The sequence below is a fragment of the Calidris pugnax genome, unplaced genomic scaffold, assembly GCF_001431845.1.
Source record: "Calidris pugnax isolate Ruff unplaced genomic scaffold, ASM143184v1 scaffold38, whole genome shotgun sequence".
Lineage (NCBI taxonomy): Eukaryota > Metazoa > Chordata > Aves > Charadriiformes > Scolopacidae > Calidris > Calidris pugnax.
The window spans coordinates 9,697,391-9,722,662 of record NW_015090995.1 but is presented as its reverse complement, the minus strand read 5'-3'; the positions used below and the strand labels follow the sequence as shown (position 1 = coordinate 9,722,662).

Here is a 25,272-nt window from a genome sequence, read left to right as displayed (position 1 = left end):
ACAATTTTAATGTGTTATTTTTATCACATAGGTGAGTATCAGCTTTTTTCTATTGTGAATCCCAATATGCTCACTGAAAGACAGCTTACCAGTGGAGATAACGCATGCTATTTTAGGGTATTTATGTTGAGAAATCTAGTTTTTTCCCTTCCCTGCAATGTAGACACTCAGTCTCATGTGCTCCCCTGTCCCCAATTTATTTTGTATTCTGATGATGGTGCAATCACATTGAGCTACAGAAGAAGGGTAAGTAGTGTTTTTTGTCTTTCTCCGGAATTAAGATTTTTCGTATTTTGGAAAAAAAATCAAATTATTTTTAACATTCAGCTGAGTATTGACATCTTAGATATAAAATGGATTTACCACTATGACCAGTTCCACAGGACTGGAGTATTCAAGTATTAGAACTGGAGTATATGGTGGTATTCCCATATATGCTGGTTCCTAGACAGAAAACATACTTATGTCTGGAAAAGCAAACAAAAATATAAAAAATAGAAATAGAAACCCTTGTTTTGGAGGGCAAGGATCAATACTTTTTGTAAGTAGGTCACACAGATTTCAGAAGTTACTGGAAAATATTGCTGATTTAAATAATCATGATACAATTTACAATTCTTCTGTTGAGTAAGTCATTGTTCTTACAGAATTCAGAGCTGGAAGTACAGCCTACTCTCTGGACAGAATGATTATTGGAGTGTTTTGTATATTGTTTTAAGTAAAAAATGTTTTCCATGTTCCAAATACCCTCTTGAAATGAATTTTGCCAGTAAATTTCTAAAGCTGTGTCCTATTCTAGACATTTTTAATAAAATTTAAAACATTCCATGTGCATGAAATAACTGTATAGATGCATTATGAGGCATGTTAAACAACAAAGGGGAGCAATAAACTTTATGATGAATTTATTGATACTTAATAGCACCACACTCACTATTATTTTCAAAAATTGTGAAATTGTTCTGAAGGAGTTCTGAAATCCAGCTGTTGAATGCCTGCATTGCTTTTAAGTATTAATGGTTTACTTGCAGTAAAGAAATCCTTGTGCGCTCAGCATATTAGGTTTTTTTCAAAAGGGAATTAAAATGTTGTTTGTTTTAATGTGTGTCATGGTATTGCTTTGTACTGTGTATTGAATGTCATAGCTTCCATTTCTAAACAAATTTTCTTGGGTTTACTCCACTTTTTTGTTTTCTGTGCAGCTTTGATTTGCTTATTTTAAAAGAGGTAGTGCAGAAGATGGCAGGGATAGAAATTACAGAAGAAATGACAATGGAACAACTGGAAGCCATGACTGGTGGAGAACAACTGAAAGCTGAGGTGTGTTCCTGTTAAATTTAATTAATAATAGCAGTTGCTTATTAATGGTGGTTCTAAAGACTGATTCATGAACTGCCAGCATAGATGAGAAAGATGTTTCTGCTTTCATCGAGAGCTTCCCACTCTGTTGAGCTTACAAGCCTTACAGACAGGCAGCCAAGGCAATGTATACATGAGCCTTAATTGTGCTTCACAGCATCTGTTATTAACGAGAGCAGCCTTCGTTACTCAGGGGTATATGACAGACCTGCGAATTACAGCAGCCGACGAGCTTGTATGTTGTGTGGTTCTGCTGTTTCAGCCCTGCTCTGGGGGCAGCGGCTCCCTGTTGAGTAGAGTTACATCTTAAACCATTTTAACAACTAAAACTGTTGCTGCCTTGGTGTCAAAGACCTGGTTGAGTCTGAGCTAGACTCCCCGGGGAGTTGAGTAGCTGTAATCGAAACTAAAATCTGAAATTCTTGTATTGAAAAGAGAAGGGACTTTGAGCAAATCACAGCAGACCTAGGGCTAAAATGCAATGCCGTGATGCCTGAGCTGAAATGTCAATCTTCATTTACTGTGTAAAAGAGTAATTAATAGCATGCAAGACAGTTTGATTCTTTTATACATAAAATGCAGTACAGGATCCAGAGAGAGAGTTTATTGACGGACAGGAAACTGTATCAATGTCAATTCATCTGTATTTCTGCAGTCAGAAGCATGCATGGTTTCCATTTGTGATGCACTATTTCCAAACTTGGGCAAATTTTTCTGTACTACACAGGGGGGATACTTCGGCCAAATCAGGAATACAAAGAAATCTTCTCAGAGATTGAAAGATGCATTATTGGACCATGATCTTGCCCTTCCACTGTGCCTGCTTATGGCTCAACAGAGAAATGGTGTGATCTTTCAAGAAGGAGGGGAAAAACATCTGAAACTGGTCGGAAAACTATATGATCAGGCAAGTAAAACCACTTGCATTTATAAGAACCCCTCCTTTTCTTTGGTAACTTCTAGTGTATTAGCAGAATATATTACAATAAATTCAGCGCATAAGTAAGAATATGTAACAATTTTCACAATTTTTTGCAGTGATCTTATTAAAATATATGGGTGTATTAAATACATATTATATTGACAAGTTACTTCCTAGTGAAAGATTAAAATATCCTTTGTCATAAAAAATTAAGTTCTTATTTCTCTAAGTTAGCTATTACGTTTTTCTGATCTTACTTTGTTAGAGGAAATACCTATCTTTTTTTTTTTTTTTTTAAAGAAGCAGCCTGAATTCTTTTGCTGCCTTAGGCAGTAGGAGCTAGTTTCATTTCGTTCTGGTAGAACAGAATGCTCTTGCAGTTCTGCTGGCTTTTCTGGGGCTTGCTGTACTATGTGTTGTAAACTTTTTTAAAAAGAGAAAAAATAACGTTTTAGTGCTCTCTCTAACTTCACTTTTTAACAAGATACTAACTTTTGCTAACTTTATCTTTTACATGTAGTGCCATGACACCCTGGTACAATTTGGTGGGTTTTTAGCATCTAATCTAAGCACAGAGGATTACATTAAGCGAGTGCCTTCTATTGATGTTCTCTGTAATGAGTTTCACACACCTCATGATGCTGCATTTTTCCTCTCGAGACCCATGTATGCACACCATATTTCAGTAAGTACATCTCTTCTGTTTGCCTGCTGTTAGTGCTGCTGCGTTACACATTACCATTGTGTGTTAAGTTCCTGCTGAAGTTTAATTTGCTAAATAAAACTCATAGAAGCTTGGAGTTGAGAAGGAGAAGCTGTGGGCTGGAATGGGTTGTCCTTTATTTTCATAGAAAATATAGCCCATGTGTCAGCTCTCACACAGCTGACAGAAGTTGTAGTTAATGAAGTAATCTCTTTTAATTTGGGTGATCAGAAAGTGTCAGAAATGAATTTGTCCCTGCAACTAAAATATTAAATATTGAGAGCAATTTTTACTTGTTGTAGTATAACGTGGTACTACAGCAAGCAGCATCGGTGATAAATTCCTCTAGTATGGATGAATATTAAAAGTTCTGTACGGTGTTCTTCAGCGCTTTATGTACTTAAACATTTACACACATGTCATTTATGTGGAAAGGTTTTGGATAAGTTAAATTACATTGTAAAAGTTAAATGATATTGTTTGTGTATGAAGATTACAAATTTTTCGTATTTTGTTTTTTTACCCACAGTCAAAGTATGATGAACTTAAAAAAGCTGAGAAGGGAAATAAACAGCAGCACAAAGTTCACAAATACATCACATCATGTGAGCTGGTGATGGCTCCCGTTCATGATGCTGTGATCTCTCTGCACCTTCCTAAGGTTTGGGATGACATCAGCCCTCAGTTTTACGCTACGTTCTGGTCTTTGACAATGTATGACCTTGCTGTCCCACATAGTAGCTATGACAGAGAAGTCAATAAACTTAAAGTCCAGATGAAAGCCATAGATGACAATCAGGAAATGGTAAGTTTATATAATTTTATGGTCCAGTTTAAACTTTCTGACCTTGAAAGATTTTTTTTTTTTTAAATGAAATCTTTTGTTAAGGTCATTTAGATCTGGGAGTTTTTATGTCACCTGATTTGTGACATTCACATAATTTAGATTGGCACTTCCTTATAATTCCCACATTAAAAGTACCAGTGACTTAACTAAGTGAAAATTTTTGGAAAAATCTGCATTTGAGAAAGCAATCTTTGACACTTGTATCTGTGGTTTAGCTGTTCACTTTTGTCTTAACTTTAGTCGGCAGTATTCATAAAATCAGTTGATTACTAGAGGAGAACATTATTTAGTGAAACAGAAAGCTTTTCAAGTAATCTTTAGCATTATAAGAAATCTAATTGCTCTATAGCAAGTGTTAGTATAATACTAAATGAGTTGCATTGACATTTTATAGCCTCCAAATAAAAAGAAAAAAGAAAAAGAACGTTGCACAGCACTTCAGGACAAGCTCCTTGAAGAGGAGAAGAAACAGTTGGAGCATGTGCAGAGGGTTCTTCAGAGACTGAAACTAGAGAAGGATAACTGGCTCCTTGCAAGTAAGTGTGTAGGGGAAACACTGGTTCTTTTTACAGTTGTCACTGTCCCCAGAAGTAAAAGTTCAACTTGCAGTAATACTCTTAATGTTGATTTTAAAATTTGATCTCTTTACTGTGCTAACAGACCTCAACATACAAACTTTTAATTGGAATGTAATGTGGCCTTGCTGCAAATGCTGAGTAGTTGGTTTGCAGGGAGATGTTTTGTTTGTTTCTTGCAATGTCAAGGCCTTTTAAATATTGCACTAATTTAGAAAATAAAGAAGAGATTGACCAATTGAGTGGAAAGTTCTAATTGCAAGGTGGCTTACACTTATTTACTGCAGTTATAATGCTACTAAGTTGGGATAATCGCTACATTGCAAGAAATAGGCGTGTAAGCTCTCGATGAGTGGTTTGAGTTAACTTCCTTTGAGTCCTGTGATTAGGAGCGATACACCAGTATTTGGGCGGTGACACAAACCTTGTTCCAATGACAAGATAAGTACCGTGTCAGCCTAACAGCACCACCAAATGAAGCAGCATGCAAATGTTTTATACGGCAGATACGCAGGAGGCAGAACAAACTGTTTTCTCTGACAAAGCCTCTGTAATGTTTCATGTGAACGCTACTAGTATGGTTAATCTGAAATGTTTTTCTCTGGTCAGTTTTCTTCTCTGGAAGATCTTTCAGTTTGTAACTGGAAGTAGTTGTTCGTCAGTCCCAAGGAACGTAGCATAATCCAGTGGAAAAGCCTTTTATTGTCCGACTCATGTAAGACACACCCAACTGACTTAATGAAGAAACATTGACAGTTAAATCAAGAAAGTTTATTCCCTATAAATATTTAATGTACTGGTACAGACAGCTAATTAACTACATGAAATTACTGATTGAAAAATTACTGCATGGCTGAAGCTTGGTCTAGAGCTGACTGATAGATTTGTCTGCTTAAGGAAGGACCCCAAAGCACTTATAAAATTGTGTAGATATGATCTATGTGTAAACATGTACTCTTAATACAGAAATTTGTGGGGTACCTAGAATAGCTTATTGTTGGCTCTTGACTGCTCAGGGTTCAGCTGCAAGAGGTTTCCCAGCATGGCATCCAGAGACAAATGTAACTTTCTCAACTGTTTCCCCATTGAAAGAAATTATCTCTAATTGTGCTATATTGAGAATGGAACAGCACATTTGCTGTGATAGTTTTTTTTTTAATAATTATTTTAAAAACCTATTAGTATTTTTTTTTTAAAAAAGAGACTGGCTTCTTGTGTAGATACTTCTGATGGAGTGGTTATATCGTTATTATATCTAGAAAGGAGAAAACGAGTATTCTAGAGAGAGAGCAGATGGTGTTCCCTTCACTAATGTGCAGAATTTGAGCAATTGGAGAAATGTACAAATGACTTTTCTGACCCTGTTTTTCCCCACATGGTATAATAAAAAAATTTTCCCAATAAGACACAAAGATATTGCTACAATCACCCTCCTACCCTTCCCTCTGTCCTCAAACAGTTAATCTTATTTTGACTTTTTCTTAGCAGTGCCAAAGATATGTTGGGAGTACAGGTGGCCTAATGCACAAACTTGAGAATATGCATGTGTGGTACTGAACTTCTTGGGAAGAGAGTAGTTGAGTGTTAAACTGTTAACTAACTAACTTTCTTTCTTTTTTCTCTGAACCTCTTTGTTTCTGAAGAGTCTACCAAAAACGAGACTATCACAAAATTTTTGCAGTTATGTATATTTCCTCGATGCATTTTTTCGGCAATCGATGCAGTTTATTGCGCTCATTTTGTAGAACTGGTGCATCAGCAGAAAACACCCAACTTCTCCACTCTTCTGTGCTATGACCGAGTAAGTACCTAGAGCTGTGTTTATGTATTTAATTACTATTATGAGCATGTGAAACTAGTATCCCCTGTACCTCCCAAAGGAGGTAAACAAAATAATTACCTATGTTTAATTCCAGAATCTATGACAATCAAAAGTTGCCTTGTGTACTTCAGATTCTGCAAAGCAAATTTTCCTAGAGCTTCAGAGGATTATTTTAAAGAAATTTTGGGTTTGGTTTATCCTAATGGGACTAGAGTTTTGGAGCAAAGTCATTAGGAGTCATAAGAGTTGCATTTAGGTTTTGCAGTTTTCCACTGGTTTGCATTTCTACAGCCTCATCTAACCCTCCCATCTGAGCTGTGTGTGCCCTGCTGCTGTAGTACCAATTTATACTTGCCCGCCTTCCCAAGCAGCATCCTTGGGAGCCTTCTGACCCGGGAATGGTGCTACAAATAGTGGACTAACTTGTGTCACTGCTGAGACATGGGAAGGGAGTCCCATGGTGACATGGGGAGTACTTTTGGTAACAGTAACAGCCTGACTTTTCTGAGTCAAAGGTGTTTGTTTTTCTCACTATTCATATGGCCATCCTTCTTCTCCTGCAGAGGAAAAAGGTGTAGAACTTAGAAGAGTCTTGCAGGATGCATTCAGCTGCAGCATTCTGGCCCTTACTGCTATAAGAAGTCAAATTATTATATCTGTTTTAATGGGTTTGACTATGAGCTTTGATTAAAAGGATGAGTATGGGGCTGTGTTGTAAAAAATTATGGTGAACACTTGTTTTCATGTGAACATTCAGTTAAGATGGTCTTGTTTCCTTTGAGATGAGACATTTGAATTATGAAATCAAAGCAGATACCTGACTCCAAAAGAGCATTCTTACTCAAATATTCAGTCCATGTTCTAGGTAACAAAGTAGGCAACTGCATGAGCCCTATCCAATGAAAAGGCCAAGAAAACAAGTCCTTTTGCATCAGCTTGGTTAGGTGTTTACTTCCACCTGCTCAAATTATTAATTTGAAAATAAAACAGTTATATGCTAAAGCAGGCACACTTTATATATGGAAAAATTGCATGTGTGAAGGACCAGTAGTTGGGTAAAAAAGTCTTAAAAAATACTGAGAATATTTTATAAGAGATCTTCTTTATATTTAGAAACCAGCTTAACAGTGGTTTAGGCGAGAGAAATTTGAAACTCTTGTTGTTTCTTTTACTTTTTGTAATTCAGTGAAGTCATTGTAACTTTGTATTACTGCTCTTCACAGGTTTTCTCTGATATTATATATACAGTTGCAAGTTGCACTGAAAATGAAGCTAGTAGATATGGCAGGTTTTTATGCTGTATGCTGGAGACTGTGACTAGATGGCACAGTGACAGAGTTATATATGAAAAGGTATGTGAAGTTACTAAAATGTGTTTGCTTATGAGAATAAAATGACCACTTGTGTAATTCGGCCCGATTAAAAATGGATTTAGTGAAATGATTAGATTCAAAAACACTGCGTGATTAAATTTTTCTGATGGTGTAATATTAACATTAAGTTTCTGTAATTCATGTAGTTTCAACAGAACTAATTTTGTGTAGTGTCAAAAAATATAGTGACTAAAAAAATCTTACATATCTGATTTTTTCATAGCATGTCTTGAAGATAATTTAGGGAGCATATGGAAACTCTTGTAGTAATTCCTGCAAAAGCTTGTTAAATTGCAGATAATCTTTTCTCTCACCCACAACTAAGATTTCAACATACATTTTAAAAACTGTGAAGTGTCACTGCGTCTTAGTCTTTATCAGAATCAGTGGAAAAGCGCTTCAGTTAGCATGTTAACTTTTTTGGGGAAGAATAAAAAAAGTAATTCTGCAAATATTTTTTTTATGCCTATGTAGGAATGTGGCAACTATCCAGGCTTCCTGACTATATTACGGGCAACTGGATTTGATGGTGGAAATAAAGCTGATCAATTGGATTATGAGAATTTTAGACATGTGGTACACAAATGGCACTATAAATTAACTAAGGTAAATAAAGATGAAAAAAACCTTATGGTTTTGGAAGCTTTAATAAAAAAAAACCCAACTTCATTAGATTTAATTTGTTTTCTAGGCTTCTGTGCACTGCCTTGAAACAGGTGAATATACACATATCAGAAATATCCTGATTGTGCTGACCAAAATTCTTCCGTGGTACCCAAAAGTGCTGAACCTGGGCCAAGCCTTGGAAAGAAGAGTACATAAGATATGTCAGGAAGAGAAAGAGAAGAGACCTGATCTATATGCATTGGCTATGGGGTAACAACACCTTACTTTAAGAAAGTGGTTAAAAGTGGATCATGAAAGGCTTCTAAAGACTCGGAACTGTTACGGTCCTAACGTTTGATTTTTTTACCTTATCACAGAAGATTTCACTATCCTGCGTCTCAGGGCTGGCAGTGTGAATGAAAACTTTCATTTTGTGCTGGATGATCACTAATTTCATTTACAAGACTCTAGTAAAACAACTTTAAATAGTAAAGGTTTCCACTCACAAGAGCATAGCTTAATTTGAGAGGAATAGTATAGCAGCAAGTAGCTAGGAGGGAGAGTAAAATGAAGAAAGCCAAGGGCTATTGATGCAAGACTGCTTAGTTTGTGGAATTTTGTATGATTTCAAAAGACTAAACTAAAATGCTTAGTTATGGTTTACATCTTTCTGTGATGAATGAATGCAAAGTCATCCATGTGTGCTTGAGGGCCATTTCAGGATGCTCTAACAGTTTTAAGTTTTGTCAGTAGGCTGTTTCTTCTGCGTGTTTGGCAGGGGTGCGTGTGTGGTGGTGGTGAAGAGGGTGTGGAGGTAGGGCTTCTGTGTCTAGTGGTTTGGTTTTTTTTTTCTTTTGAGCTCATCGATAAAGGGGGAAGACACTGCATATCAGTTGGGAAAAACTGTGAAATAAATAACAGATGAACTGTTAGAATAGATCCTCATTTAAAATTCAACCCATGTTTTACTTTGTTTGTGCATATTTAACAATCTGTGCGACTTGCAGCTATTCTGGGCAGTTGAAAAGTAGGAAGCCTTTCATGATACCTGAAAATGAATTCCACCACAAAGACCCACCTGCCAGGAATGCTGTAGCTGCAACAGTACAAAATGGGCCAGGTGGTGCTGGGATGCCTACATCTCTCACAATAAATACAGTTCGACTGGAAGAAGGCACTACTGAGGAGACTGGTAAGCAAACCTATGATTATTATTTACTTATTTTTTTAGTAGAATTCTTCTGACATCACAAGCTACTATCTGAAAATTTGGTGCATTTAAACTAAAAAAAAAAAAATCTTAATATGCCAAATAGGGTCAGTGTATGTTCTTTATTCTTAGTTGGTTTTGTGAGAGGGTGATCTGCATTTAATTACCTGTTTTAACTTTTAGCTACACATGATCTTACATGAATATGCCTAGCTTCTTGTTTTATTTTAACCGGTAGGATGTATATTAACTGTGTTGAAATAAAGCTGTTCTTTTTTTTAAACAGATAAACTAAAGGAGAAGTCTCAGGGTGTGGTGAAAGTTATTAATAAAGCTGTCAACGCTACACCGAAGGTGACAACAAGCAATGGAAACAGTGCTTCTAATAGGTGAGAAAAAACCCTCTTTGACATTATCGATTTGATTCCTTCGAAACAACAGAATTGTAGTTGAAACTGACCTACCTTTTCTTTTTAACTTCCAGGTTCTATATAAATTGTTTCAATTTCCTCAAAGTTTAGTAAATGAGATTATTTCTTCCAAAGTACATAGCTGTACTGATCTGACACTGTTAAATGCATTCCATTTTAGCTAAATAAAGATAAAACAAATTATAACATTTGCTTGTTTCTGTTCTGGTAAAGAGACAGGAGATCTGAAATCTGACAGTAGTTGCTTCAGGAGGTTCTGTCAAACCATCAGAAGTAAAATTTTTGTGATAAAACTAGAGCTAATTTTATATGCATGCTAATTGGCCTTTTGATTTTTGACGCAGCAAAATTATTAAAGAGAAAGATGATAAAGAAAAAAGTGGGAAGGAAAAAGATAAAGAAAAAAAAGACAAGACTCCAGCTGCCACTCCAGAGATGAAGGCACTTGGGAAGGATGGGAAAGATAAACCAAAGGAAGAACGGGCAAACAAAGAGGAGAAAGCAAGAGAGATCAAGGAGAAAACGCCAAAATCTGACAAAGAGAAGGAGAAAGTCAAGAAAGAAGAAAAAGCTTCAAAAGAAGAAAAATCCAAGACAGTTGTTACCATCGTCGAGTCAAAGTCAACTGCAGAAAAGGAGAGAGAAAAGGAACCGTCCAGAGAAAGAGATGTAGCAAAGGAAATTAAATCCAAGGAAAATGCTAAAGGAGCAGAAAAGATGCCAGTAGCTGGGTCCTTGAAGTCACCTGTTCCCCGATCAGAAACATCAGAATCTGAGAGGGGTAAGTTTGCATATTTAATTTCTGTTCTTGTCTAGAAGAATGGAATGTGTCACTCAATGTCAAAAATGCTAGAGGTGGTGAGAAAGAATTGCCACATAATACCTAGTATTCAGGCATTGGCTTTCGAATACAGTTAGCGCCTAAAGTAGCTAGTCAGGATATCTTCAGAAGGCAAACTGTGAATGTGTGAACTTTACATGAACACTCATTTTCATATAGCCTAACATTTTTTTAGTATAAGTCTAAGTGGTCTTTTATTAAAATGTATTTGTTAACTGCGTCCTTGCGAGTTTTGCAAAAATTGAACACGAAAACCTCGAGTATACTCTGAGAGTTTCATGATAATCTTTCAACTGAAAGAAAACAGGGGATATAGGAGATGCAGGCTTTTGTCCGTAATAGGGGCACAGTAAGCTTAATTAGTTCCTCCTTATATTAAGGGTTAACAAATCCTTAATGTTAATATTTTAAGTTCTTATAATCTGAGGCTGATGTTGAGTTTTTACTTGCACTGCTTAAGACAAACCAAGTAAAGAAGGGTTGTAATACTTTTCATTGGGTTCACCTTTTCAGAGGCAACTCTGAAATTCAGATACAGACTTAGAAAAAATGGAACTTTGAAATTAGCATAATTTTACAGCAGTTTGTTCACATTACACTTTTCCTGCAAACTTTCATAAAGAGGATCAAGGCATGCTGATAACTCTAGATAGCTTAAGAAAAACAAAGTTTACATAGTGATAAAACTTAGAATTCTAGCTTAAATTATTTTGGGAGTTCAGAAAGCCATATTATTAGATTATCCTCTTTTGAATGTGTTTTAATATTGCTACTCTTCTTTTCTTTCCTCAGAACAAAAACGCCGCAAAGTTGATACACATTCTTCTCCATCACATTCCTCAACAGTAAAGGTTAGTATAGCCTGAGGAAGGCAGCACCCATGTTAGGCTCACGAGTTTGGGATGCCAATGTTCGACTTCCTTCAAGTTTTGTGCCAAGTATTCACTGGAACCACTGGAGGTTTTATGTTGCATTAGAAAATGCATTCCTTTTCTTTATTGGCGGACTGTCTTTTTTTTCTGTAAAAATATTTTTAATTAACCAAAATAATGCTTCAAGGACCTAGCACAAATTTTGTAAATAGTGTTTGGAGATTGCAAGAGAATTTTTACACAGAAGTGCCTCATTGTTTTAAGCAGTGAGTTTTTTTGGAGTGCAATGGTAGCTACAAGCAAATGAGTCTTTGCAGCAGAGTGGAGCATATTTTTCTTCACTTCTATTGAAGAATCTATAGCACTGAAGATTCCTGGATGATACGGGATGTACCATACCTCTGAATTCATCAGGCTTCTTGATGAGCATCATGCCGATGTGTGCCTTCTAAGGAGGAGTCTTGAAAGGAGTTCCATTTTAAAGTCTCCTTGGTGATCAGTTCTCCTGTAGTTGTGTATATTCAGTGCGCATGCAGCTTCTGTTGTACCTTCCCTTCGAGGTTTGTTTATTTCCAATGGGTTCCCACCATGTTGAGCCCTGCGTTACGATAAAACCAGATGTGGCAACCAAGCCTACTACCCAGCAAAGAGAAACCCCAAGCATTCAAGCGCAGCACAAAACCATGGGCGTAGCCTACTTGAAGACTCAGGGTAGCCATTCCTTGCTCCATATTTATTTTATTTCTAAACCATCTATGTTCATGGAATCTTTGAATTTGCAGTACGTTGAACATTTAAAACTGTAAGTTACCAATACTTCATGAAGAGCACTGTGATGGATTATGTGGGCCTTTAAACTTCACCATCTTACCAACTTTAGAACAAGCTTTTCTTTTTTTTCTTTTTTTTCAAAGAGTACATCTTTTTCTATGTAAGATTTACTTGAAAGATTTAGGCTAATTTTGGAAAAATCAAATAGCTGTTACTAGTTTTGAAGAAGCAGGTAACAGTGGTAACTATTCAAAATGACAAAGTTTTTCTTGCCTTTTTTTGTAAATGGCAATGTAAAGTTATTCTAAAGTGACTTCTACCACATTTAACTGAAAGTGGAGAAGATATAGGTTAAAAAACTTCTTAAACCTGTTTCAGTTTCAGCTGTATTTAAAGTTAAGACTTTTTTTACCTTTATAATTTGTCTTGGCGGGAGAGTGTTTTTTCACTGTTTTATGAGGAATTAGATATAAACACGTTTTGTAGTTTACTTAATAATTGGGTCTAGAGAATAGATATGACTGTCTCTTTTTTTTTTTCCTCCTCCTCCTTTCTTTTTAAAAAATATTTCAGTTCCTAGCTTTATTGAGTGTACAGTATTAACATAAGATTTATTCCAGAAGGAGTAGCTGTTTTTTGGTTCAAGGGCACAGCCATGCTTCCCAAAGTTCCTCTGGTTTCTGAAAACTATTCCAGCTTACGTGTCATCTCCATTCATTTTCTACAGGACAACATCAACGAACTCAAGGACTCTTCAGCAAAGGTTTGAATCTTTTAGACACCACCACAGTTTACTTTCATGTTTTGTTGCAGAGAGAACTTAACTTTTGGTCTTGTGGCAAACCCCATCAGAAAATTTACATTCTATCCCTATAAATGCTAGTGTAGCAACAGGGATTTTTTCAGTCTGCTATACAGAACCTCTGTGTAGGAGAGAGGGATAGTTATTTGGAAGCAACATAATGAATTTACTATTCTGTCAGTATTGTTAAGATATTTTATGGGTCAGTATATTTTCTGGTCCTCTCTGAAACTTGTAAATTTATAGAAACGTCCCTCTGATTACGGCATTTATTTGGCTGAGGAGATAATAGAACAGTTAAAATAGTTCTTAGTATAGTTCATTTGGATACAAATTAAAAAAGAGTAGTTATTTAAAACAAAAAGTATTTGAGACACATCTCTGGAAATAACAGCACTCTTTCCTCTTACTACTGTTGTATTTATGTTTCAGTACTATAGTACTAAGCATCACAGACGACCTCCTAAATGATCATCTTTGGGTGTTTGCTTCCTGTAAATGTACTTCAGATTCATATCTTATGAGAATGTGTGTTAAAGAATGCTTTCAAGAGTTCACAGAATCATAGAATGCCAGGTTGAGCTCTCAAGAATCATCTGGTCCAGCCTTTCTTGGCAAAAGCATGGTCTGGACAAGATGGCCCAGGTCCCTGCCCAGCTGCATCTTCAGTGTCCAGTGTTGGGGAATCCACCACTTCCCTGGGGAGATTATTCCAATGGCTGATTGTTCTCATTGTGAAAAATTTTTCTCCTGTGTCCAATCAGACTGCCCACAGGAGTAACTTGTGCCCATTACCCCTTGTCTTTTCCATGTGACTCCGTGTATAAAGGGAGTCGCTATCTTCTTTGTAGCCACCCTTTAAATACTGGAACGTGGTGATAAGGTCTCCCCTAAGCCTTCTTTTCTCAAGGCTGAGCAAACCCAGTTCTCTCAGCCATTTGTCACACGACAGGCTTCCCAGTCCTTTGATCATCTTGGTGACCCTTCTCTGGACCCTCTCCAGCCTGTCCACATGTATTTTGTATAGATGGGATCAGAACTGAACACCGTACTCCAGGTGCGGCCTGACAAGTAGAGCGGCATATGAGTTGAAAGACATTTTGGAATATTGTATTTTAGACAGATTCTGCAACTATTCAGTTGCTTTTTTAAAACTACACTTGCAGTAACAGTCACAAATACTGTAAACTTGCTAATATATTAGGGTTTAAACTTGCTGATGTATTAGGGTGTGTGATTAATAGGAAATGGATAGAATCTTCTAAAGTTGCTATTAAGATTTTTGATTACCCAGTCAGTATCAGTATGCAAATAAATAGCACAAATGTTTAGCACTTGGAAAATGTTGACCGTTTGGGCTTTCTGGAAAACTTATGGATTTCCCTAGGATTGCTTATATTCACTTCATTTAAAAATGCATAATGGATTATCACATCTTATTCTATATTTACACTGGTTTACTTGTAGCTCTCTTTCTGTAAACAAAGTGTTCAGAACACTTTGTGTTTTAAATGAAAATAGCTCTGACTTTATAATGGACACTTGCTGACTTTTTTTTTTTCAGTTGAATCTTGCCAGTGCTGACTATGCCTACTTATAGGGAGAATATATAGAGTATATATAGGAAGCATCCTTTGATTCTCGCAGTTGATGAAATTACAGTATCTACAGATTGAATCCATATACTTTCAAAAAAGTCTTATAAATCATTGTTGTGGTATCTTTTGTATATTTAAGGTTTTTGAAAATAGAAAACTAGAATATATTTCCTAAGCTCACATCTATGTGGAGTCTGGCATACGGTAGTCTATATAATCTCACTTTTCCTTCCCTTACTGTATTAGTCAAGGTTCAGCTGGTTAATTGAAACTTCACTCAATTTTTCATTAGTTATCTAGTTTTAAATAAGTAAAACTTTTTTTTTTATTATCACATTGACATGGTAATCAAGTAGACAGTAGAGCTATTTGTAATTAAATTATCAATGAACAGCTTTATTTTCTAGTCAATTTGAACAGTAAAGTTTTAGAATGAACTAAACTGTTTATGGAGACTTAGATGGAAGTGGATTGCAATTGTGTGATTTTTTTTTCATGGATTTATTGTTTAAGTGCTCAGGGGATGGGGAGTGTCCAACCCTTTCCTTTCTCTTTTAAATGCTATTTTCTATTCTTTCTCACTTATCTTCAGTGCCATTCTAACAGTCTTAAGGCATTTCTTGACAATGTTCTGTATACGTGGTGTAGGACAAGTTAAATGCTCTTCTTATTCCATGTACTCTTAAAGCAAAGTATGAGACAGAAGGGACAGGATATTCAGAAGCCTGTAAGGTTTATTTAGGTTTAGTAGAAATCTAGTGCTGTTGTATACTTACAGGCTTTCTTTATTCCTGACTTTGCCCAGTTTCTGGGGCCAGACCATTGAAATGTTGGTTTACATTGCAGGTTATGAAATAATTGGCGCCAGTCTTGAGTTAGGTTTGTGTTTATTCTTGCTTTGTCATTCGCCCAAGTTACACAACATACAACAGTGCCCAAAATTTGATGTAGTTTCAATTAGCGGTATTTTTAGAAGCAAGTTGATAAAGCCTGATGAGCTAAATTCAGCCCTCTCTTGTAGAGGGAGGGATGCAGTTTTCCAAAATTCTGTATTGGGTAGAACATCACGAACAACCATGTGAACTTCAGGAACGGAGTAGGAAAAAGCAGAGCTACCTTCATGTTTGCTTTCTCACATGGAAATTGTCTCTGGGAGACAACTGAATGGGGCTGTGTAGGAAAAAAAAATAAAAATCAAGTCGCTGTTAAAAAATTGACCTAAAAAAATGGAGCAAGGATAAATTTAATTGTGGAATCACACTGTAGGAAATGGAACAAGAAAAGAGGAGTGAGGGAAAAGAGCAGAAGGAAAAATATGTAGTGAAAAGAGTATGGAAGGTTCAGCCTCTGGCATAGGAGGATAATAAAATTCCAGTTAAGTTTGTTCCAGTTAAACAAAAGGAAAATAGACCTAACATTGTCAGTGTGTCTTTTAACATAGGACCAGTAACATCCAGTTTTAGTAAATTAAATATTTACTAGAACTGGAGAAGAACAAGATTAATTAAAAGAATAAAAATACTTTAATGTTCAGTTTGGTTCAAGTGATTTCTAGATTGTTCTAAACTTATATTCTCCATACCTCTTTCTTTGGTGTCCTTTTAAGTAAGATATCTCTGTAAAAAGAAATGCAGAGAACATTTTAATTAGAAGATACTATTTTTTTCCCCCGAATAAAATTGATTGCTTAAGGAATTGGGGAAAGATTAAAATATACTGATTTAACTCTGTGTTGCTGTAACTTAAATGTATAAAATACCAAAGAAAGATATTTTTAATTTAAAATGTGCTTTTCTTGGTATTTTATGAAAAAGTCTTAGAAACATCTAACTATATAATAGTTTTAAAAAACAGAACTAGTTACTGTAATGCATCAGTATTTATATAATACGTGTGCTACCTTATATATACACAGTAGCATTTAAACTTCAGCAGGTGTTGTACTTGACATTACTGTGACTTATTTTCTATTCTCCCCTACAATCCCAGTTTATATTAAAAATACTCAGCTGTGTGAAACTAGTATGTTTCAAAGATCTTACCAAAATTGGTTAGAAGCGAGAGTGCAGTAACACTCTAGAACACATTACAGAGCAAACCTAATTCTTTTCTATGTTGGGCTGCTCTTATCATTGGAAGTTTAGGCTTAAGGTGGAGTTTCGTATTACTTTAGATGGAAAAAGCATAGTTGAAGTATTGGCTTTATTGATTAAGATTATTCTTTAAAAATTAATTAGCACTGGTTTAAGCAGCTGATTCGATTCATTCATTCCAGGCAAGATGGCAGGTGTTAAGTCAGTGCAGGAATCTGCGTATCCTGTTTCAATAGTACTGCTGTCTGATTTGCTTTGATGTATCAAACAATACTGGTGAACAATGTTGTATGTATTTAATATAAGTGTTTCAGTTATGAGAGAGTCTTCTTGAATTCCCAGTGTTGATAAAACAAAGCTATAGGTTAAATTATAGATTACAAGTTTTGAAACTATCTTCAATCACTTTTTTTTTTCTAGTAAAGTATTAATGTTTAATTTTACTCTTTGAGCTAGATCTATGATGTTAGAGTAAGACTTTGTATTTACACATCTAGGAATACATGTTAATATTTGGTGATATTGCCTTAATTTAACAGCACTACATTAACCACACTACTCCAACACTGTCCAAGAGTAAGGAGAGAGAAGTGGACAAGAAAGATTTGGACAAGTCAAGGGAAAGATCCAGAGAGAGAGAGAAGAAAGATGAAAAGGACAGGAAAGATCGAAAAAGGGTTGGTGACGTTTTTATGAACTAGTTTAGAAAGTTGATATACTTGGAAAGTTTTCTGTTCAAAGTTCTTGCAGTAATACTTGGTTGTACAGCCCATTCAAGCAGAAGTCATCAGGGGTGGTTTTGTTCTGTTACTTTTTCAAAAGTCGGTTCACAGTAATGTGTTCTAAACCTTTTTCCTTCAAAACCGATCTTGAGAAACTTTACATAAGATGTAATAACTCAGTTACATTTTAAGTATTCAAAAACTAGTTCTACAAAAGAATATTATAAGCAGGTGCTACTTCAGCAGTATGTTTTAATCTGCTAACATCTGCATAATTGTATTTGGTGCCAGGATCATTCAAACAGTGACCGAGAGGTACCACAGGATTCAACTAAACGACGCAAAGAAGAAAATGGGACAAGTAGGTATTCTATTTGGTGTGTGTGTATTGGGCTTTTACTTGCTGTGAGTTACAACTTTCTGTTGTGTTTTTAGCTGGTTCTTCAAAACATAGTAAGAGTGAAAGTCCTTCTGATTCCCCTCGCTTAAATGAAAAGGAGAAGGAGAAGAACAAATCTAAGTCTTCAGGAAAAGAGAAGGGTGATTCAATTAAAGCAGAAAAGATGGAGAAAAGTTCCTCTGGTAGCAAAAAGGTAAAATAAGTTATTCTTATTTTGTTCATCTGGGGTTTTTTTGGTGGTGTTGGCAGAACAAGCCGATTCTTTTTTTCTTAAATTTTATTGCTGCTTTATGGCCTAAATTAAAAAGATATACTGTGAATGTGTAGGAAAAGAGTCCTGGAAATTCTGGTATCTTGAGGCTCTAAGTATTTCAGCAGTCACTCCTGCCAGGATAAATTGGAGGAGTAGTTCATTTTAGCAATAGCCAGGAAATTTCAGAATTCATACTTTAGGTTTTGAATAAGCTAGAATACTTGCAGGCTGGATTAGTAAGCAAAGATGTGAAAGCAGGATTAATTTACGTACAGACTAGTCTGGCTGTATTCAGGTTTTCAAATGTGTGTGTCGGCACAGCTTTTTTTGGTGAAAACAGGCAAGTTAGTCATATTTGTAAAACACCAAATAATAGTTCCCAGTTGTAACTCTTTAGTGATAGTGGTTATCATAGCACTGTAAGATGAAGTTAGAATAATCTCAGAAATCATAGAAGCTGATTACTGTTATTCTGACTGGTCTTTTTTTTTGGCTGTGGCCAGTTATAACTGTAAATATGTATAATCCTTCTAATCAGACTGTACAATGTACACTATAAAAAATATTTCCTTGTGTATCTTTTTAAAGGAATCAAGACATGATAAAGAAAAAACAGAAAAGAAAGAAAAACGAGACAGTACTGGAGGGAAGGAAGAAAAGAAACAATATCCTTTTGCACATTAACATTTCAGAAAAATATAGAAAATGAGCTTCTGTTTATATTCTGGAGTAAAATATATTTTTTTCCTTAACGTTCAGTCTACTCATAAATCTTCAGACAAGCACAGATAATGAAGATTGTGCCAGTCAAGGTAAAAATCTTTATGGTTGACTCTGGTATCTCCCTTGGCTCCTTTTGACTGGTAAAGGATATACAAACAAAACAGCCTGAGCGTGAAAGGGTCATGAGTGGATTTTTCAGTTTTTTGGTTGTTTTATGGGGATTTTTGGGGTGTGGTTGGTTGGTGTGGTGGTGGTGGTTGGTTTGGATGTTTTTTTTTTTGTTTGTTTCTTTTTAATTCTATCCTGGGGTAAAAAAACCAAACCTTTGCCTATCATCAGCATAGAGATTGTATAGATACTCAAATTTTTCTTGGCCAAAAAACCCAAGAAAGGCTGGGGTTGGCGTATTTGTATGTTTCTTTAAATGTTACTTCTGAAAAAAAGCAGTCTTGACAGATGAAGTTTACTACTGAGGACTTGCAGCTTCTTCAGTAATAAAATGTGAAGTTTTATCCTGACCAGCAATTCAATATAAAGCGAGGATTGTCATCAGCTAAAAAAGCACAACTGTGTTTTTATGCCTAGTCATGATTTAAGAACAGGTGCTTAGGTAAATGCCAGTTGCACAGTAAAATTCACAGCCAGCTGTGTGATGGGCTAAACTGGAACATCTGGCCTAGAATACAGACACCACCACATAGTTTGCATAGTGAAGTATGTAAAAATACTTTTTATAGTTATATGGTTGTGTCATCTAATCCTGTGCTCCTATTTTGTTAAATCTTTTGTAACATTCCTCCTATGTACAATGTCTGACTGCCCTGGAACATCTGGCCTAGAATACAGACACCACCACATAGTTTGCATAGTGAAGTCTGTAAAAATACTTTTTGTAGTAATACGGTTGTGGCATCTAATCCTGAGCTCCTATTTTGTTAAATCTTTTGTAACATTCCTCTTATGTATGATGTCTGACTGCATTTATTTCTTGCCTAATTTTGAGATTAGTAACATTTTGAGGGGGTTGTACTTCTAAAACAGTTTTCATCTTCACAAGTGACTACTTGTTTCTTATTTGTATCTTCAAATTAGTGTTTCACTGCTTACAATGCAGTGCTCACATTAATATACTTCTTGCTGTGGATTAAACCTCAGTTAAGGAGTGGATGACTGACGGAAATAGTTTTATTCCCCCTCGTTCTTTGAATTGTGAATGGAATAAAATGCTAAGTTGTGAGATCAGTATTCATTTGAATAATACACAATTCCAATTGTGTGTGCCTTCATTGCAGGTGAGATTGAAATGGGAAGATACCCAGCTGTGACCAGAAATGTATTTTCCAGAGTATAGATTGCACAGAAATTTGTGAATGAAGAGGACCCATCTGCATCTCCTTAAATTATTCAGTTCTCTGCTTTATTTCCCCACGCTGAGGATTTAATTGTTGAGTTGTACATTACTGTATTTTAACTTGTTGCTTAGTTTCTTACACATTTATTTTCAGTACCTGGCTGAAAGTGTTACCTATTCCATATTTTAGCACAATGTGCTGCAAACAAACAGTTGCCATAGTGCAAATGAGGTTTCATGTGTACAGAGTTCCACTTTAGGTTGTCGAAAATACTGCCTGAGTTTAGTAATTCTTTCGATCTGAAATGCATTCTTTTAGATGTTTGAAAACCACAAATAAACAGTTATTGAACCTTTTTGGATTTACCTCATTTAAACTCAGTTTTTATTTATTACTTGGCCTGTTTTTAATATCGGTGACTAAAAAAAATAAGTCAAGTGGGAGCACTGTTTTCATGCAATGCTTAGGGATTATTTGTATATTGTGTACAACGTTGACTTGTTTAAAGAAACAAAGAATGAACCCCGTCCCTTCCATCCCAACCTAAACCTGTGCTCAGTTGTCCCTTGCTACACCTTTTGTTTGTCATGTTGTTTTTAGATTGATTGGAAATGCTCTCTTCAAAACTGAAATAAAAAGTTTCAATTACAGCTACAGGAGCTTTGTATTGCTGAACTTTAGTCTGAGAAGTTTCACAATGACATTTTTAGAAAAAAAAAAAAATTTTTTTATCTGCTGAATTCTACCAGTGTAACCTTTTTTCTAAATAAACAATAGTTTTCTCAATGGGTCGTAAATTGTTCTGTGTGTGGTCACTTTATTGCTTTATGTATTGTTATGAAAGTTCAGTATTGGGATTGTGGGAGGGCGTTTTCTGTCTTCACTTACGTCCCCACTTGCCCATCAGAGGGCAGGGTCAGTTGTGTGGTGCCTGCTGTGAGGTGACAGATGTGTTATGTGTCCCCACTGCTTTCGAGAAGCTCAGGGTTTGCCTTCCTGCATTGAACAAGTTTCCATCTTTCTCTTGAGGCATTTGTCCTTCATCCAAAGCTCATTAAACTTTCTGGCACATTTTTTTCCCCCCATTTCCTAATTTAGTCAAATTAGACTGACTTAGAGTGTCTTGATTTAGTTTAACTGGTTTAGTTTAATGCCTGACAAAAGGACTGTGCCTGGCTTCTCACGTAGCATGGTAGGTCACTTCATTGACACCATCTCAGATGTTCACCTGGATAAGAAATCTTCAGGTCTGGAAGTCTGTAGGTCACACCTGTGACCAATTTCTACTGCTGTCCTGTCCCTCCCCCATTCCCCAGGTGTTAATTCAGTAAAAATGATCACTACGTTGTTAGGGGTTAGGGTTATGAAAGAACACCTGTTGATGCTCATTGGAGAAGGGGAGATTCCAATGACTTGTCTAGAGACTTTGTTCATTATTTAGTGTTCAAAAGGGTATAGTTGGAAGCTGGGCTTTTCTGGCTTGGGTACAGGAGTTCAAATTCCCACTGAATTCACTAAAAAGCAGGAGCTGTTGTCACAGCTAGGTTCTCGCTAAGTTCTGGAGATGGTGCATATCTCAGGCACTTTCTCTACAGCCAGTTCTCACTCTGGGGACTGCAGGACTGATAGAAACTTCCAGTGTGTGTGCTCCTTCGATTGCTGGGAGTCCTGTGAGACAGGGCTCTCTGTAACCCCAGCTACGTCCTCCTTGGGCTCTGCAGCCAGCAAGTAGGACAGAAGAAGTGGTGACCTGAAGGGGGAAAGACAATGTCCCCTTTTGGTGCCATTTGCACATCAAATCAGTTGAGTTGTAATATCAGATTGCACCTCCAGCCTTTGTGTTTGCTGTACCTTCTGTCCCTTTTAAATCCAAATTCTGCTCCTCCTGGTAAGGTTCTGCTTTCTTTTCAAAATCCAGGCAGTAACAGTTGGGGTGTGGAGGAGAGGATCTGGTGCCAGTGGGAGGTGTTTCACCATGGTAAGACTGAAATGTTAGCAGAACTGTTCACAAAATACGTGGCAAATAATGGGGAATATGTTATGTGGACAACATAAAGACCTTTTTAAATAACTGCAATAGAGCATTTTTTTTCTCCTTTGAGTTTTTTTTTTTTTTTTTTTTTTTTAAAAGTTGAATGTGCCCTCATCTGTGCCTGACAGGATGAGCCTGGGTGTTTGCAGAGGTGGTGGGGTCTGAGCTGCCTGACCATGATACTGTTGAGACTGAAGCAGATGATGGGACTGAGTGGAGATGGAGCACGCGCTTGCTTAAAATTACTGCCTTGTAAAGAGTTGTAACTTGACAGATTTTAAATTGCAGAAGATGATCTTGGCCTACAGGTACTTTCCACAAAGCAAATTAATTTTATTCCCAGGAGTGTTTAGAAATAGATTTTTTTTTTGCATGGATTCAACATTTACAAGAGCAAACCTATGGCTAATAGAACAACTGCCAACTGTAACGATAAAAAACTAACCTTTTTGTATCAAGTATTAAACCAATTAAAACACAGAGGCTTCTTGTCTTTTAAATGTTGTGGGGTTTTGGTTTGGTGGTTTTTGGATTTTGTTTGGTTGGTTTTTTTCTATTTTAAAAATATAATCCAGAGAAAGGGAACTTGAACCAAAAGCTGAGCATCCCATGTCTGTGTGATCAGTTTGTGTCTTCAGTAATCTGGGATTTGGGACAAAGAGGTGTCATTTTGGTGGCTGTATTTGAAAGTACTGAATATTAAGGAATTGTAGTGGTTATAGATTTGGTCAGTAAAACTGTTCTGATTATCTTTGTCCTTATTAATCAGAGGTTATTTCTGAATGAAAAGGAGAAGATTACAAACTGCTGACTCAAAGGTGCAAGAAAGATACAGACAAACTGGGATGGCAATCAGGTAAGAGTTACCCAGCTAATTCAAGGTGAGGAAGAATTACTAAAAAGGAGAGTAAACAAGCTAAATACTCAGGTGCTTTTAATCAACTCGTTAGGGCAGACTAAAATTGAAGTCAGTCTAGTCTTTGGGATTTACTGGAGTGTGGATGAGATGAGGCTTTGGCTGGTTGATGGTGCACGTGGCAGCCAGCCGTCCTCCCCGGGCACACTGAGCTGGGGGTAGCCTGGGCACAGAAAATGTCACTGGGGGGTCTCTGAGCATAGTGTCATCTCCAAAGAAGATGGGAGACTGTCTCTCAGCCCAGACACTTAAAGGTGAGTTGAAACAATCATTTAAAATTCAGCTTCGAGGAACCTGCCCTGGCCAGGAGGGTTTGTCTGAGCAGTGGTGGGAGAGGAGAAGGGACAGTGAACCTGCTGACCCTGTTGCTGGTGCAACAAGTGCAAGAGACACCCCAGCAGCGACCTGCAGGAGTCCAAAGGACACTGCTCAACATTGTGAAAGCACATGCTGTAGCTGGGATAACTCAGCTGTGCTCTGCAAGGGCCTGATCTCCTGAGAAGGGGCCACAGCAAGTCCCTCACCAGGTGCGTGCCTATGGAATGGTTTTCTCCTCCAGGAAAACTTTTCAAAACAAGGCTGTGGGGGTCTCTGCAGGGACTCAGCCACATGAGTGGAGACATCAGTGAGGGTACTGGGCCCCTCACTACAGGAAGGACACTGAGCTGCTGGAGCGTGTCCAGAGGATAGCCACCAAGCTGGTGAGGGGTCTAGAGAACAAGTCCTGTGAGGAGAGGCTGAGGGAATGGGGCATGTTTAGTTTGGAGAAGAGGAGGTTGAGGGGGGACATCATTGCCCTCTACAACTACCTGAAAGGAGGTTATAGAGAGGTGGGTGTTGGCCTCTTCTCCCAAGCGAATAATGACAGGACCAGAGGAAATAGTCTGAAGTTGCGGCAGGGGAGGTTTAGATTAGATATTAGGAAGAATTACTTTACTGCAAGGGTGGTCAGGCACTGGAACGCCTGCCCGGGGAGGTGGTGGAGTCACCATCCATGGAGATATTTAGGAAACGTGTAGATGTGGCACTTCAGGGCACATTCTAGTGCCTGGGATTGTTGGTTTGTTTCTGTTTGTGGGTGGGTGTGGTGGCTGGTTTTTTTTTTTTCTGTTGGTTTGGGTTTTTTGGGGGGTGGGACTCAATGATCTTGAAGGTCCCTTCGAATCATGAATATTCTGTGATTCTGTTCAGGTGTGTCTGGTGATGGGAGCTGTATGTACATAGTACATGGTGAGGGGGGAAGGCTGGAGACCTTGAGTGGAAATAGGGGGTTCAGTGAGTCCCAGAGGGCTGGGGAAAGCACAGAACGAAGGGGAGTTGTGTTCCCAGAGCTGTCTGGGTGGCATGGCTGTGGGTGCCACTGGTACGCTCATCAACCCCACTGACTGAACTTGAGAGGGTTGTGGGGAAGAACAGAGAGGGCCGGGCCAGGGGGGTGGCAGGGCAGCCCCAGCAGTGCACCCTGCCATGGTCCTGGCCCACGGGCCTGGGGAAAACCCGGTACAAAGCACCCATTAATTAAGCCCCGTTTCTGGCAAGGCCTGTCTGATGTGATATTCTAATCGCTCCGTGTAATCTGCAGCATCTGTGATAGGTCACAGCTTCAGCTATTTTGTAATAAGCTATTTTGCCTGAATATGGCAAACTTCCCTTGTTTAAAGGGCAGGGGAATATTAAATAAATACCATTTATATTTATTTGCCTCAGATCAAACTGTGGCTCTTACATTAATTTTGTAGGTTTTTGGTAATTAGCCTGCTCAGCCCATATTTGGAATTCAAATCCAATATTTGTTGAAAAGCTTCGAATGATATTAAAATCTGCTTCCCCCGGCGCACAGCAAACACCTCTCCCTCTCGGAAAATGCCAGCCCTGCTCCCGGAGCAGGATGGATTCGGGGGGAAGAGCTGGTGATGGGTGCGAACGGGCAGAAAACCGGGTGCTGTGGAGCTGGAAGGGGCTGGGGGGGACCGGCTGGAACCCCCCCCTTTTCCTATGGGGTCTGGCGGGGCTCGGGGCTCAGCCCGGGGGAGGACATGAGCCGGGTGG

General features: G+C 37.5%; 1 protein-coding gene across 5 annotated transcripts in view; it reads left to right on the top strand.

Annotated features, from left to right (window-relative positions):
• The window catches only part of THOC2 (THO complex 2), a 47,798-nt gene extending 26,726 nt beyond the window's left edge, over window positions 1-21,072 (top strand). For 2 of the 5 annotated variants that reach the window (XM_014955108.1, XM_014955109.1), the window contains 20 exons: window positions 1,203-1,320; window positions 2,087-2,266; window positions 2,802-2,966; window positions 3,514-3,789; window positions 4,226-4,367; window positions 6,050-6,207; window positions 7,452-7,580; window positions 8,076-8,207; window positions 8,293-8,477; window positions 9,215-9,399; window positions 9,704-9,806; window positions 10,193-10,629; window positions 11,482-11,540; window positions 13,060-13,095; window positions 17,365-17,502; window positions 17,839-17,908; window positions 17,983-18,140; window positions 18,789-18,865; window positions 18,965-19,012; window positions 20,216-21,072. In XM_014955108.1, the coding sequence (XP_014810594.1) occupies window positions 1,203-1,320; window positions 2,087-2,266; window positions 2,802-2,966; window positions 3,514-3,789; window positions 4,226-4,367; window positions 6,050-6,207; window positions 7,452-7,580; window positions 8,076-8,207; window positions 8,293-8,477; window positions 9,215-9,399; window positions 9,704-9,806; window positions 10,193-10,629; window positions 11,482-11,540; window positions 13,060-13,095; window positions 17,365-17,502; window positions 17,839-17,908; window positions 17,983-18,140; window positions 18,789-18,865; window positions 18,965-18,992 (2,776 nt within the window). In that variant the 3' untranslated portion in view covers window positions 18,993-19,012; window positions 20,216-21,072. Of the gene's footprint in view, window positions 1-1,202; window positions 1,321-2,086; window positions 2,267-2,801; window positions 2,967-3,513; window positions 3,790-4,225; window positions 4,368-6,049; window positions 6,208-7,451; window positions 7,581-8,075; window positions 8,208-8,292; window positions 8,478-9,214; window positions 9,400-9,703; window positions 9,807-10,192; window positions 10,630-11,481; window positions 12,364-13,059; window positions 13,096-17,364; window positions 17,503-17,838; window positions 17,909-17,982; window positions 18,141-18,788; window positions 18,866-18,964; window positions 19,013-20,215 lie in introns of those variants that run through there. The other 3 variants (XM_014955110.1, XR_001413459.1, XR_001413458.1) reach the window with 3 other exon arrangements.
• Window positions 21,073-25,272: the final 4,200 nt, after the last annotated feature.